General features: G+C 34.8%; 1 protein-coding gene across 1 annotated transcript in view; it reads right to left on the bottom strand.

Moving 5' to 3' along the window:
• The window catches only part of LOC145261108 (large subunit GTPase 1 homolog), a 62,602-nt gene extending 60,631 nt beyond the window's left edge, over positions 1 to 1,971 (bottom strand). Inside the window, exon 1 of the mRNA XM_080119325.1 lies at positions 1,786 to 1,971. Within this exon, the coding sequence (XP_079975451.1) occupies positions 1,786 to 1,884 (99 nt within the window). The 5' untranslated portion in view covers positions 1,885 to 1,971. The remainder of the gene's footprint in view (positions 1 to 1,785) is intronic.
• Positions 1,972 to 14,092: the final 12,121 nt, after the last annotated feature.

Raw genomic sequence — 14,092 nt, 5'->3', positions numbered from 1 at the left:
TCACAGAGAATATGAGTTGGAACAGCTACAAGGGCATTGCCGCGGCTGCTGCAAGGAAGGGGAGTTCTCTCTACCATGTTAAAAATTTACTTACATCTGAGAGTATCCTGTACCTCTACAAGGCCACCATTAGCCCATATATGGAGTATTGTTGTCACATTTGGGCTGGTGCATTCTCTCACTCTGGGACAGAGTTCAAAAGAGAGTTGCCAACTTAATACCGGACTGACAGCTAGGCTTCAACCTATGTCCAATCAATGAAATGTTGCATCCCTCTGCCTGTTTTACAAGTGCTTTGATGATAGATGCTCCGACGAACTACAAGCGCTTGTATCCCCCCTTCACGTAAATACCCCCCCACCCGACAAACTCAACAAGCAGCAAAATCCCACCCCTACACAGTAGAGATCCCTTAGTCCCCCCACCCCACCCCGCACGTAACATATTTACTGACGTTGCCGTAACTAAACGATTATTTGTCACATTTACAAACATTTATTTACTTATTTTGAAAAAAAGTTTTACTCTTTATGAATATTAAAAGAAAAATGTTACTAAACATTTCTTAATAATTTCTCACTTTTACAAACATTTGATTTTAAATTTCTTTTAAATGACGACTTTTATCGACTTTTTTTTTAATAGTATTTGCGGATGGGTATGTTGAAAACAGATATCAGTTAAATTTTGTAAATACCCCCCCCCCCAAAAAAAAATGGTGTTTATTCCGAAATCCGTTGTTAACATCGAGAGGTTGATGGTGTTTATTCTGAAAGCTGTTCTTAACATTTGTGGAGGTGTAAAAATAAATAAATAAATAATAACTAAATCATTTACTGATAATTTCCCACTTTTACAAATATTTTTAATTTGCATGCGCGGATGAATAAATTGTTGAATAGTGCGAAAACAAAACGTTTTTGTAATAAACTTCGGGTTTGCCAAAATTTAACTGATATTTTGTTGTCAGCATACCCATCCGCAAATACTATTTAAAAAAAAAAAAAAAAAGGTCGATAAAAGTCGTCATTTAAAAGAAATTTAAAAACAAATGTTTGTAAAAATGAGAAATTATTAATATGTGTTTAGTAGCTTTTTTCTTTTAATATTCATAAAGAGTAAAACGTTTTTCAAAATAAATAAATAAATGTTTGTAAAAGTGACAAATAATCGTTTAGTTACAACGGCAACATCAGTAAATAAATGTTACGTGCGCATGCACCAGGCTTGACTAGGAGGGAGGGACAGGGAGCGACTATTATTTTTTTCTGCTAGTCGCCATGGAACTCAACGCCCAAGGAGTACCAAAATCAGTTGAAACCATTTTTTTCTTTAATCTGAAAACTCCATTAATCGACTACAAAATCTCGTCCCAATTCTGTAGAAGCGCCGAAAGTCCTGTTCGATAATCGGAACATTTTCTCATTGAAGCTAGGTTTCACCTGACACCGGTATGGTCGCACTTAAGGTCGCCTATGCGTTTTAATCGTCGATAAAATAATATTTATCGTCTGTACACAATTTTTCGTCGCATTATGTTCAGGCCACTAAACTGCGGTTTTACCAAATCGACTATTATCAATTTTTTGGGATTAGAGTTAGATGATGAACGTTCACACAATTGTTGAGAAACGTTAAAGCTTTAGGAGCCGTTAAAAGTCGATTAAATTCATTTCACTCTAAATAATTAACGTGATCGAAATAGGAATTAACACCTTCAAAAATTCTTCAAAACGTGTCGTGAGATAACGAGGACTACATTCTTTTAAGAAAAAAAAAACTTACAAACGTGTCTCCTTTCGAACTAATAATCGGTCGTTTCTTGGCGAATCTTTCTCTAATAATAGACCGACCAAGAGGTTGACTTTTATCCTTCTTCCCCATATTTACTTCCAGGCGATTACAAAGACGCACATGGAAATAAATGGCCAAATTAAAAACAAATATATTTCAAGAACAGTAACTCTGCATGCACCGATTTTGTAGAGTTACTTGCCCTTACAGACGTTGATATTTACTACAGACTGTTTAAACTAAGCCACTATCATTAAATTCCCTTTTTATTGAACAACCAGTTATATCTATCCGGCGTAGCCCCGGCGTCTTTTTACTTTCATTTTTGTTTTTCTTAATTTCTTGCGAGAAAATATTTACATTTTTAGAAAGATGATTCAATGAAGGAATATGCTGTCCGTGTGGAGGAGGATTTAAATAAAAAAAATAATAAAAATTCAAAATAAATTTGCAATTATTATAAAGTATATTTTTAAATTTGTTTTAGTTTCTCCTTTTTTTTAATTTTTATTTTTTGGTTTCATTAAATATTCGATTAATAATAAAAACAAAGAAAAAAAATATCAAAGTTATGTTATAGGAGTTTGTAACAGTTATAAATAAGGACTTATTTTGTCTTGTGGAGCGCTGTCCCTGCTCTGTGATTTGGTCACACACTGACCCATCAGCTTGCAGGGCATATTAATTTAATCTGCCCTCTAAATATTAGTCTAGGAGCAAGTTTTGTACGAAAAATTTAAATGATTTTTTATAGTTTACAGAACTGTAAGATTTAGACAATTTCTATTTCAGTGATGTAAATTATTTTGAGCTAAAAAAAAAATACAATCGAGCCAGATTATTTTTTGCTCTGTTTTCAAACAAGATACAGCAGTTTTTCATTCTTCTTTTTTCCAACAAAAAACTCACACACGAAGGAGGTAGCATCCAAAAAAATCACAAAACGTCTGTCAAGCAAAACAATCCATCTTTTATTCTGCCAGCTCAGACTTCCTGCAGTGCCATAATTTGCATAATCGCTTTATTCATCTATCGGAAAGTTCAAGGACCACTGTTTCCTTATGGTAGGCACATGCTAACTATAGCTATTTAAGAGAGAGTCAGATAATTGGGAGAAACATGTAGCGGTCTAAGGTTTATAAGTTTATCATTGAACACAAGAAAATGGGAGAAATGTTGGATGATAAAAACAAGACGTTCACAAAAGAGATATTTTATATCTGTTTAAAATGGAGGTTTACAGCAGTGGGAAAAAAAAACATAGATTGTTCTTGAATACTTTAAGAGTTCTAAAAACAAGGGGGATTCATTAGTTGAGATATTGAAGGAGTCTGGGTCAATTAATTTAGAACTGTACGAGCCTTTTTCAAGTCTCACACAAAACACACATTCATATTTCAAGCTGTCATATACATACGCGCACACAAACATACGCGCCCACGTCCACACATGTACACATATTCACGTTCGCGTACATACACTCACATTCACGTATATATACACACACGCTTACGTATACACATGTACTCACACACGCGAACACGAACACACACATGGACGACGTCACTTCCGCTTTCTAAGGAAATACACATGCGCAAAAGACACTCCAGAAGCGAGTATAAAACATGGAGACAAGTTGTTTCTAATCCTCTTTTTAGGACCAACTCTCAACTAGAGAGGTTGGGCGAACAAGCTGCCGCCGTTTCGGCGCGCGCGCACGCGCACCTCACGCCCACGCGCACCTCATGCCCACTTCCTACTATGTATGGGGCACGAGCTAATGACTGTATGTATACATTCTCCCTCTTTCTCTCTCCATCTACTACTGGCCACTAAGAACACCTTCGCGTAGCTGACTACTAACTGATGACAACTCTAATATCCTCTTCCTTGCCTACACGCTGGATTCTCATTTCCACTACAACACTCACTTCAATTCCCACGCGCGAACAAACAATAATGACCCAAACTTGAGATGAAAACACATTTCCTATTCTTGCTACAACACCAGTCCTGCAACGGACATTGGTTACATACGCGCAGACATGTTATAACTAAAATGTTCATTTCTTTCAACAGCAAATAAACGACGTTTATCTTATCCATTACTTGAGTTTTTGTTTCCTTCAATTCCCATTCGTTTCATTATTCTTTTGTAACGGGATTGGGGTATTTATATATCCTAGTCCCCTACAGAACCATGTTTTACAGGGGTCAGGAAATCATGATCAAAACTTCTCCGCTCATTTATACAAATTATATTTGATTAAAAGTCAATGTTGATTTGATCTCATATTAGGAAGAGAGTTTAGTAAGAAAGTTGGGAATATTTCATTGAATAGGTTTGATTTTAATTAAGAACGAAAGAATTCAAACAGTCAATGTGTGTGTGTGTGTGTGTGTGTGTGTGTGTGTGTGTGTGTGTGTGTGTGTGTGTGTGTGTGTGTGTGTGACACCTTTTAAGTGTGAGTATGTGTGATTTGATATGTCAGCAGACACAAACCCTGATGATGAAGCACCAAAACACCGGTTTCAGCTCAACTGGCTTATTGAAGAAAGACCATTTTGAATAAATTCAGAAAGTTCTCTGATTGATTCAAAATATAATTATTTGTTTTCATTAAGGATAGTGCATGTGCGAATGATATGCGCACAGATGAATGTACATATTTCATTTTGGACGCCACGAGGAACATCTGTCACTACAGCCACTTATATTTATGACTCTTCACACCGTTACCACGATAATGCAATTGTTTTTTTAGATGTGATTTTAGGGCGTGGCTTTTGTACTTTTATGCATTCCATTGTTTAATTAATATTATAGGTTTGGGATACTTGTTAATCTTATCTATATATATATATATATAAGGCAAAATGTGTGTTAGTGTGTGTTTGCGTGCATTTTTTGTGTATGTCCGGAAAAGGCTTGGGGGAGAGGGTCGGTGGGGTCACTCATTCTTAAAACTTTTTATATACTGTCTAAATTATAATATCTATGATTTACAAAGGGAGGAGGCGTTTATCTTTCATTTGAATGACTTTTATGCGCTATTTTCGCGATATTTTTCGTCTACGTGTGTTTCTTTGACTGTTCAGTATAAAAACGAAACTAAATCCGTGGCTTAAACAGACACCCTGTTCTTCAGATGCTGCACTTCAATTTCTTGTTCTCTGTCAGTGGAGGAGAAATCCTTCACGACTGAGACAATTTTTATTTTTGTTCTTTTTCTCCACGTTAAAAAACGACCCTGGTGTCTAACTCTGTCCCGTGGGGAGGCATTGTAAATAGGACCAGACACCCTGACACTCGTGCTAGGGACGTCCAGAAAAGCAATGAAATTTGGTCAATGCGGGGGAAACCCCTTATATCAGACAATTGCTAACTCCCCTTTTTATGGGGAGATGGTTTTTCTTTTGCTACCCAACGAAAAAAACTACCGTTTAGCCAAAGTTGGTGAAACAAAACCAAAAAAACTGCCTCGCAGCAAAAGTTAAGTGCATGAATTCATTCCCTCTATGGCATGATGTTTGACCTCATTAAATTCACTCATCTGTCTTTATTTAACTTTTTAAACGTTAAATTAAAATGGTTTTCATTCCTCTTCCGTCGTAGTCGAGCAGGTAAAATGCCAGGTTTTTCTCCCTTTCTTTTCCACCTTCGCGTCAAAGCTTTGGGTTTGAGCCTACCTTCCTACCGAAATTTTTTTTTTTCTTCTTTTACACCTCCAAACACACAGGAACCGCCGCTAGTCTATATATATAAAAGCAAAAATGTGTGTGTGTTTGTGTGTGTGTCTGTGTATGTATGTTTTTTGTTTTTGTTTTTTTTTTTTACATAGGTGTCACCACTTATCAAGGCCGATAGTGTGTGCACTTTTTGTGTACGTCCGGCAAAAGCTCTTGGGGGGGGCGCTCGGTCGGGTCATTCCTTCTTAAAACTTTTTATATACTGTCTAAATCATAATATCTACAAGCTACGAACGGGGGGTCGCATCTATCTTTAATTTGCTCGACTTTTACGCGCTATTTTTGAGACTTTTTTCGATTGACGTGTCTTCATTTCGCTTTTCAGTATAAAAAAGCGAAACTGTGAAAACGAATTTGTGTTCTCGGCCCTAGACATTAATGTTGTGGAAAAAAACCATCATATCAGACAATTGCTATTCATTTGACAGGGGAAACAAACAAATACACAGAAACTGGCTTCCAGCGCCAAACTTAAGTCACGTGATGTTTGACCTTCTTAAATTCTCGCACCTGTCATTTTCACTTTATAAACGTTAAATTAAGACAGTTTTCACTTTTTCTCCCCTCGTAGCCGAGCAGGTTAGATGTCATGTTTTTTCCCCTTTCTTTTCCACCTTCGCGTCAAGACTTTGGGTTCGAACCTACCTTCCTACAAAAATTCTTTTTTTCTTTTACACCTCCAAACACCAGGGATTTTGTTTTTAATCTACCCCCCCCCTCAACACACATACACACTTCCAAACACCCGAGCAACGCCAGGCACCCCCACTAGTCTATTATATAATGGGCAAAATGAGTGGGGGGCGTTTGTGTCCACGAAAGGCTTTTTGTATCGGGCTTCTCACGTCGGTTAGATTCTGCGAGAAGTTTTCTCATACTTCCCAGATTGTAATATCTCACATTCACAAACAGATATCATCTCTATCTTTGTTTTTTTTTGATTGAGTTAACCAAATTTCCACCGTGCCGTCGTATCCAGTGTTTGTTTGTCTTTTTCATAAAGCAAAACTTTTCAAATGTAAACGCCTGGACTTTGATCCAGGTAGTATCTGTTCTGTAATTGGTCCTTGGTCAATGAAGGGAAACCCATCATGCTGAGACAATATTTATTTGGATACTGCCAGAGTGCCCTCTTTTGTGGTGAGCTGATTTTCCCTCACATTAAAAACGACCTTATGTCTGATTTGCTTTCGTGAGAGATTTAAAAGCAATGCCATTTCTGCAAGTCATATTTTGCTTTTGATTGACTATGTTAAATCTGAATACTTTAGACTTCCGCTCACGTCATGGAGTAGTGGTAAGATGTCAGATTTTCTTTCACTTTCTTTTCCTTCTCCACATTACAGGTTCAAGCCTGCCTGCCAACTACCACTTTTTTTTTTTTTTTTTTGCTCAATACACGCCTTCAATCACTCGGGCAACGCCTGGCACTCAGGTTAGTCCTATATATTTTCATTTGCTGAATTATTGCGGGGTTTTTTTTAATTTTACATCAAATTTTTTTAATTAAATTGAATTATTATTGAACAAAATTGTTATAAAACTATAAAAAAATTTTATTTAGCATTATTCTTGAGCTATGGTGGGGGTCAACAATAATGGATTTTTGTCTTAACTTTGGAATGATCATAAACTTGATTTGGGTGAAAGCCAGTTTTACCAAAATCATTATGGAGGGCTTCTACCCAACTCATCATCAGCCTTCTTCTCAATTGTTTCCCGATGAAATCTAATTTAAAAGTGAATTCCGTGGTGTCGTTGATATTGTCTTCGACCCTCAGCACATGAACGAACCATCAGAATTGGAAAAGTCTTTGTCGCACAACGATTTTGTGCCGAGAATGCATGGAAGCGCACAAGGGTATGAGTCGGGCCTACCTGCAGTGAAAAGCAAACCCGGGACATTTCAATTACAAATCAAATCCACTAATGAACTACACCCATCTTACCTCAAAGTGACGATTTAGTTTCGCTCAATGGCTATGAAAAGAACAAGCTGGTAAATGATTCGGAAGGCGGGGGTGAATTACACTGCTTTGATAACGTGTCTGCATTATTGCATTTTCGTATCGTGCTGATTTGTCGAGATTGTTTGGTCCTGCTTGGGAACTTCTGTGTCGATTCAATGGTATTTGTTCATGGTGTGTCATGTTGATTCGGCAGTGGTTCTTGGAATTGCATGGACAAATTTGTTAAGGACCGTGTTGTTACTTGTGAAAACAAATATATATATATACTAGCTGTACCCTGCTACGCATTGCTGTGGCTCAATTTGGTGTAATGGCAAAATCCCCATATTAAGAACGCCATATTAAAAATGGATTTTGGAATGAATACCACAGTTATCCCCACGTTAAGACTTTTGGGGGTTTTTTTGTAATAAATTGTTAGTTGAAAGCACAGAATAGTTACCAAAAACCACCCCCCTCCCCATACAATGAATTCCTCCATGTGGAAACGGACTTCCAACCCTAATGGACTTTTTATTTTTACCCTTTTCTATCTCTCCCCGAAGTAAGCGGTGGACTTTTTTTTATATTGATTTATTCTTCATAAAAAGACTGGTTATTTCTAACCAAGAACTTTCATTTTTCTACATCTTTTCATTCAATCACCTCAGTCGCAGGTAGAGACTTTCAATTAAGAAGAAACTTTCTTATCTTCTCTTTTCATTCATTTACAATCTTTTAAAAAATAAATTTTGTATTTAACTATGGCTAAAGAAAATAGCGGTTTTCTTTGTAGAAATGTATCTGTATGTCACCTAAAAATTTCTTTAATGAAAGAAAAGCATTCATTTTTTTTAATAAAAATCAACTTCTTGTAAAAAAAAAAGTGTATTTTAACTGTTAAAAGTTTTCTGGGAAAAAAAAAAAGCTTTAATCTAACAATTTATGGTAAAAAAAAAACAAAATAATTGACTGACGTATAATGTCACAATATTTTTTTTTTTTGGCAGATTTGCCGTTTAGTTGTACAAATAGTCTGTTATAACCCTGTTATAAAAAAAAGGGACACGTTGGGTCATCACCATAATATATCAAGAAGTGTGTTTACGTATAATTTATTTTAGATTAACCACATTGTTTAACAAATAAAAGGAGTAAATGTGTTAAATTTTATAATTTATTATTGTTTTATACATTTAAAACATTTAAAACATTAAACAATACAAATAATACGTTGTTTAACAAATAAAAAAGAAATGAAAAATGAAGTTTTAAAATGATTAAATGTGTTTTATTTTATAATGTAAAATTTTTATTTTATAATTTAAAATTTTAAATATTGAACAATACAAATAAGATTTTGGTTTGATTTTACATTTTATATTGTATTCGGATGCATATGATGATGCGTCTCCACAATAATTCAATATTTAACTTCATCTTTCATTATTTTCTTTTCGAGAACAAAACCAACATTTTATTTATATTGTTTAATGTTTTTATTTCTAAACTATAAAAATAAAACACATTTAATCATTTTAAAACTTCATCTTTCATTATTTATCTGTTTTATTTGTAAAATAACATTAATTTTAATTAAATTAATCACAGGATTATATTTTCAATAATCACGTAAATATAAACAAACTTTCTGTTTACGATATATGTACACCTGTGTCAACTCAATGTGTCCCTTTTTTTATAACAGGGTTGGAGGCTATTTGTACAACTAAATGGCAGATCTGCTTTGTTTTTATAATTTCACGATATCTTATTGTTTAATAATAAATTGTTAGCTGAAAGCACAGTATAGTTACAAAACACCCTCCCCTCACCAATGTAAAAAATAAAAAATAAAAAAAGTTATTATTTCAGCACAATACAAAAAATGCATGATAATATAATAACTGTACTTTCACCTAACAATTTGTAGTTTTAGTAATAAAAATGGATCAAGTAAAAGCATAGATACCCTGTAGCAGACGCCGCCGCCTGGCGGTACACGGTGCCCATTTCAACTAACACCGGTGATTGGACCTTGACATTGGCACAAGCACATGGCGTCGGTTGTTTGTAAACATGTCAAATAGCAAACATGCTCGAATATTCGCCAGCAATTTCTTTTTTTTTTTAAATATATTTAAAAAACTTTTGAAGATTTAAAAGAAAAAATATATATTTACAAAACCTTTTTTTAAGTAAGTAACAAAACGAACGTATTTAAATAAAAGATATTTAAATAAATGGGTGTCTTTCTGTTTCGGATTTTTGCAACCAAGATTGATTTTTATGTATCGTGTTTTTTTTTTTGGGGGGGGGGTCTGTGTGCGTTTTTAAGATAATTCAATATTTATTTAATTATTCTTTAAAACATTAACTTCAGCGACAATTAATATATTTTTAAAATAATATTTTTAAATATTAAATTTTGACGAATATTCGCGAGCAAGATTTTTTTTAAATAAAAGATTTTTACCGTATCTACCTTCAATAAACCTGTTTATGGCATTTCCTGTCTTCAGTGTTTTGATTGCTAGTACACGTTTATGCTAACTGTTTAAGGATCATATGTTTCTAAACAAACGCATCCTGGGGACAGTATACACAACCTATCTTGACTTGACAGAGTTCAAAACCGACTTTGTAACCTAGTAATCGATGCCCTTTTCTCTTCCCTGCAACCTCTTTCTCAAAAGAGACGTCACAAGCCTGTTTCTGCTCTATCATTATTTTCATGACAAGTGCTCGTCTGAGCTCCAATCTATGATATTCCCAGAAGTGTCCACTTCTTGAACATTGTTCCATTGGCCTGCTTCTCAGCTGATTACAATATGGTGGCCTTCAAGTCCAATGTAAACAAGTTCTTGTTGAGCCGTCCCCTTAAATAATCAAAATTCTACTCAATTTATACCATTAATGATTACTACACTACCACCTTACATTCATTAACCATTATCCTTGAGTTGTCTTTGGGCTTTGATAAGTGATAACTCCCTTGTTAAAAAAGAAAAGAATCATGATAAGCATAGACTATGAAATAGTGGCTCAGGTGATGACTGGGATAGTAAAAATAGAAAATGATATGTGAGCAAACTACCTTGCTACCACCTCTAATGATATCATAATTGGGAGAGTGAATCAAATCAGAGAAATTATAGTAATTTACGAATTGTAATGAAACAGAGTAACCCGAGGCTGAAAACATGTATGAGATATATGCTGTTAGCATGATCATTTTGTATTCGAGTTTGATCCCAGTGTTTCTTTTGCTATGATGTCATTTTGTAGATGGGAATAATTGATCCTATTTGATTATCTATATATATAAAAGCGAAAATGTATGTATGTATGTATATGTGTGTTCGCTTTTTCTGTATGTCAACGAAAGGCTTTTTTCAGAGAAGCGGTCGGTCGGTTCACAACTTTTTAAAACTTTTTATATGACATATAAATCATAATATCTCACAGTTAACAACGAAGCTCGCCTGTCTATTTAATTTGCTCGATTTCGGGAAGATAAATATTCAATATTTGTCGCTCGCCGCATGTGGGTTAGTCTTTTTCCTATAACATCTTGGGGGAGGGGGGAAGCGTTCAGCAGTAAATAAATAATATCCCGCAGTCAAACTTGACCTCATTAACTCATTAAAACGGGCACCTGCTAAATCCAAGTAATTAAATAAATTCAAATGTGTTTTCGTTAGCATTTCGCGGTGGGGCAATGGTTAACATCGCATTTTTTTTTTCACACTTTAATTTAGAACTTTGCCTCAACAGTTCGGGTTCGATCTTCATACTTACTTTTTTTTAACCCCCCCCCCACACCTCCAAACACTCAGGCAACGCCGGGTACCCCTCACTAGTCTATAATATAAATCTCATCTATCTGTTTAAATGTATGTTTGTATGTACGTATGTATTATGTATGTCTGCCTAAAACTTTCGACAGAGGCGACAGATTTTCACAAGATCAGTGTCGTTTTGAAGCTCGACCCTTCAGATGACAAATATAAAAAAATTTGGTTAAAAACATTAATTCTTTCACCCTCAACTGGGCACTGTTCTACAGGGAGCGTTCGTTTTTTTCATCAATATTTACAAAAATCATTCCCTCTTTTTGATTGACTAGCCTTAATTTAAACATACGTCACTTCTGGTTTGGCAATGGACACAACAGCAAAGACGTCACTTTTTTTTTTCACATTCTTTGCCTCCTTCGCTGTATGGGTTTGAGACTGCCTACTACCACTTTTTTTTTTCTTTTTTGCACAACACACTCCTCCAAACACCCGGGCAACGCCGGGTACATATGCTAGTATTAAATAGAAGAAGAAGAAGAAGAAGAAGAAGAAGAAGAAGAAGAAGAAGAAGAAGAAATAATGGCAAATCTTCACTCCACTTTCCTCACAATAATTTAGCAGATCTTCTACTATGGTTGTTCATCTTGCATTCAGAGTGGTCATACGCCATTTGAGCAACAATTGAGAAGAATATTTTTTAAAGCTAAAACTGCTTTTTTTTAAATTTTAAAATACATTTTCTCCCTGAATTGTTTTTGCATTTCAAAGAAAAAAGTCTTGTTTTTCAGTACTTGTAGCCACGTGATAGACACACTTGCATTCAAACCTTAACCATCGAAACATCAACACCGACTTCTATCATGAAAGCAGCAATATCCACTGATAAAGACTATTTTGTTTTATCATCATTTATCAAGGATTGAAGGCCACTCAAGGATAAGGGTTAATGAGTGTATGGTGATCATCAGGACAACAGTGTAGTGATCGTTATTAGTGGAAATCTATAATATAAAGCTGAACGCGCGTGTGTGTGTGTGTGTGTGTGTGTGTGTGTGTCTGGTCACGGATAGGCTCCTATATGGTTGACTATTATAGAAAACTGATCACATATAATGATAGAAGATGTATCGAGACGCAGGAATGGGTATGTTTGATCTGGCAGAACGGTGGTTCATTAAAATTGTGGGGTCTGCGTTCGCGCCTGGCCCACAAAGTATGGAAATAAAAAATTTAAAAATTAAAAAAAAAACGTTTACAAGGGTTTTTGATATAGATGTATATAAGAATACTTTGATAAGTATGTTTCAACTTAAATAGGGATGGTATAATAAAATTGTGGGGTCTGTGTTCGCACCTGGCCTCCATAGGATGGAAATAGGCACAAACTTTAATAAAAACTTTTCATATCTATCTGCGTAAGTATACTTTGATAATTATGTTTCAGTTTGAAGAAATATGGTATAATAAAATTATTGGGTGTTCGTTCGCGTCTGACCTCCATATAATAGAAATATGTCACAAAGTTTAACAAAGTTTTTTAATATAGATCCATAGAATATTGTGATAAGTGTTTCAGTGTGAACAGGTATGGTATAATAAATTATGGGGTTTATCTATTTTATTTTTACTTTCATCATATTTTGCTTTGGTTTTGATACCCCCAAATTCGAAGCTATCTCTTTACAACCCTTTCTTTTCATAACCTACCATACTTTCATAAATCAGAATCCATTTTCTGTAGGCTGTTTTTGAACTCAGTCAACGACGTGTACTTTAGCTAGTTGGGTATAATTTGATTATTTAAGGAGACGGCTCAACAAGAATTTGTTTACATTGGACTTGAAGACGACCATGTTGTAGTTAGCAGGCCAGTAGAACAGGGTTCCACGAGCAGGCAGTCCTAAGGAAAGAAGCTTCGGTCATGGAATCTGCGTTTAGATTTAGGAAGAGATAGAGAGTGGGAGAAATTGTTGAAAAAGAAAAAAAGAAAAAAGAAAGGAATTAAATGCTTATATAGTTTTGATAAAGATATTTTTATATGTTGATAGATCTCAACTCTTCAAAATAAATATTTTGGCAGCGACAATATAACCTAATCAAAGAGGATTAAATTAATGGGGAGTAGAAAGTGAACCCTGGGTTGACTTTTGACAAACTCATAACTCATGCTTTCCTTATTTTATCCTGTAATCCTCACATTCCATGCACAATGTTTCTTACAAAGGGAGAAGAATTACTGTCTTCTGTATCAAAATCAATCTTAATAACACATATTGTTGTCTACTTTTCGACCTTGAAGTACAACTGTGACAATCAGGCTTTAGTAGGGTGTATTCCAATTTCTGCTGTAGCTCTTCATTTAAACGTGAAATCATAAAAATTGGTCAGTCATCTCATAAGATGTATAGCAATAACATACTGAATTTTCACAAATCTATGACAATTTTAAATGCCTGTACAAAAAAGTCTGGAAACTTATTTAAATAAGTTTCCAGACTTTTTTGTAGAACTTTGTAGAACACCTAAGGTAGTTAGGTAAGCAAACCAAGTAAAAGCGGGAGAGGAAGTGATAAAAATGAATTTGAGAGAAAGAGGGATAAATAAACACTTGGCCAGAGATAGGTTAATTTGAAAGTCAATTTCTAAAAACTGTTAAACAATGTTGAATCATTGTTTCTTGAGATCATTTTCTAAAATGGTGACACAAGACAATTCCTCCTCTCTTAGTCGTAAAATTTGATTTCTTAGGTAAAAAAAAATTGCTACATCAATTTACATGATTCTGGGAATATGATATTT

The sequence above is a fragment of the Euprymna scolopes genome, chromosome 37 (assembly GCF_053919585.1).
Source record: "Euprymna scolopes isolate OS-2025 chromosome 37, ASM5391958v1, whole genome shotgun sequence".
Lineage (NCBI taxonomy): Eukaryota > Metazoa > Mollusca > Cephalopoda > Sepiida > Sepiolidae > Euprymna > Euprymna scolopes.
The sequence above is the reverse complement of the archived record's forward strand: the minus strand, read 5'-3'. Positions and strand labels throughout refer to the sequence as shown.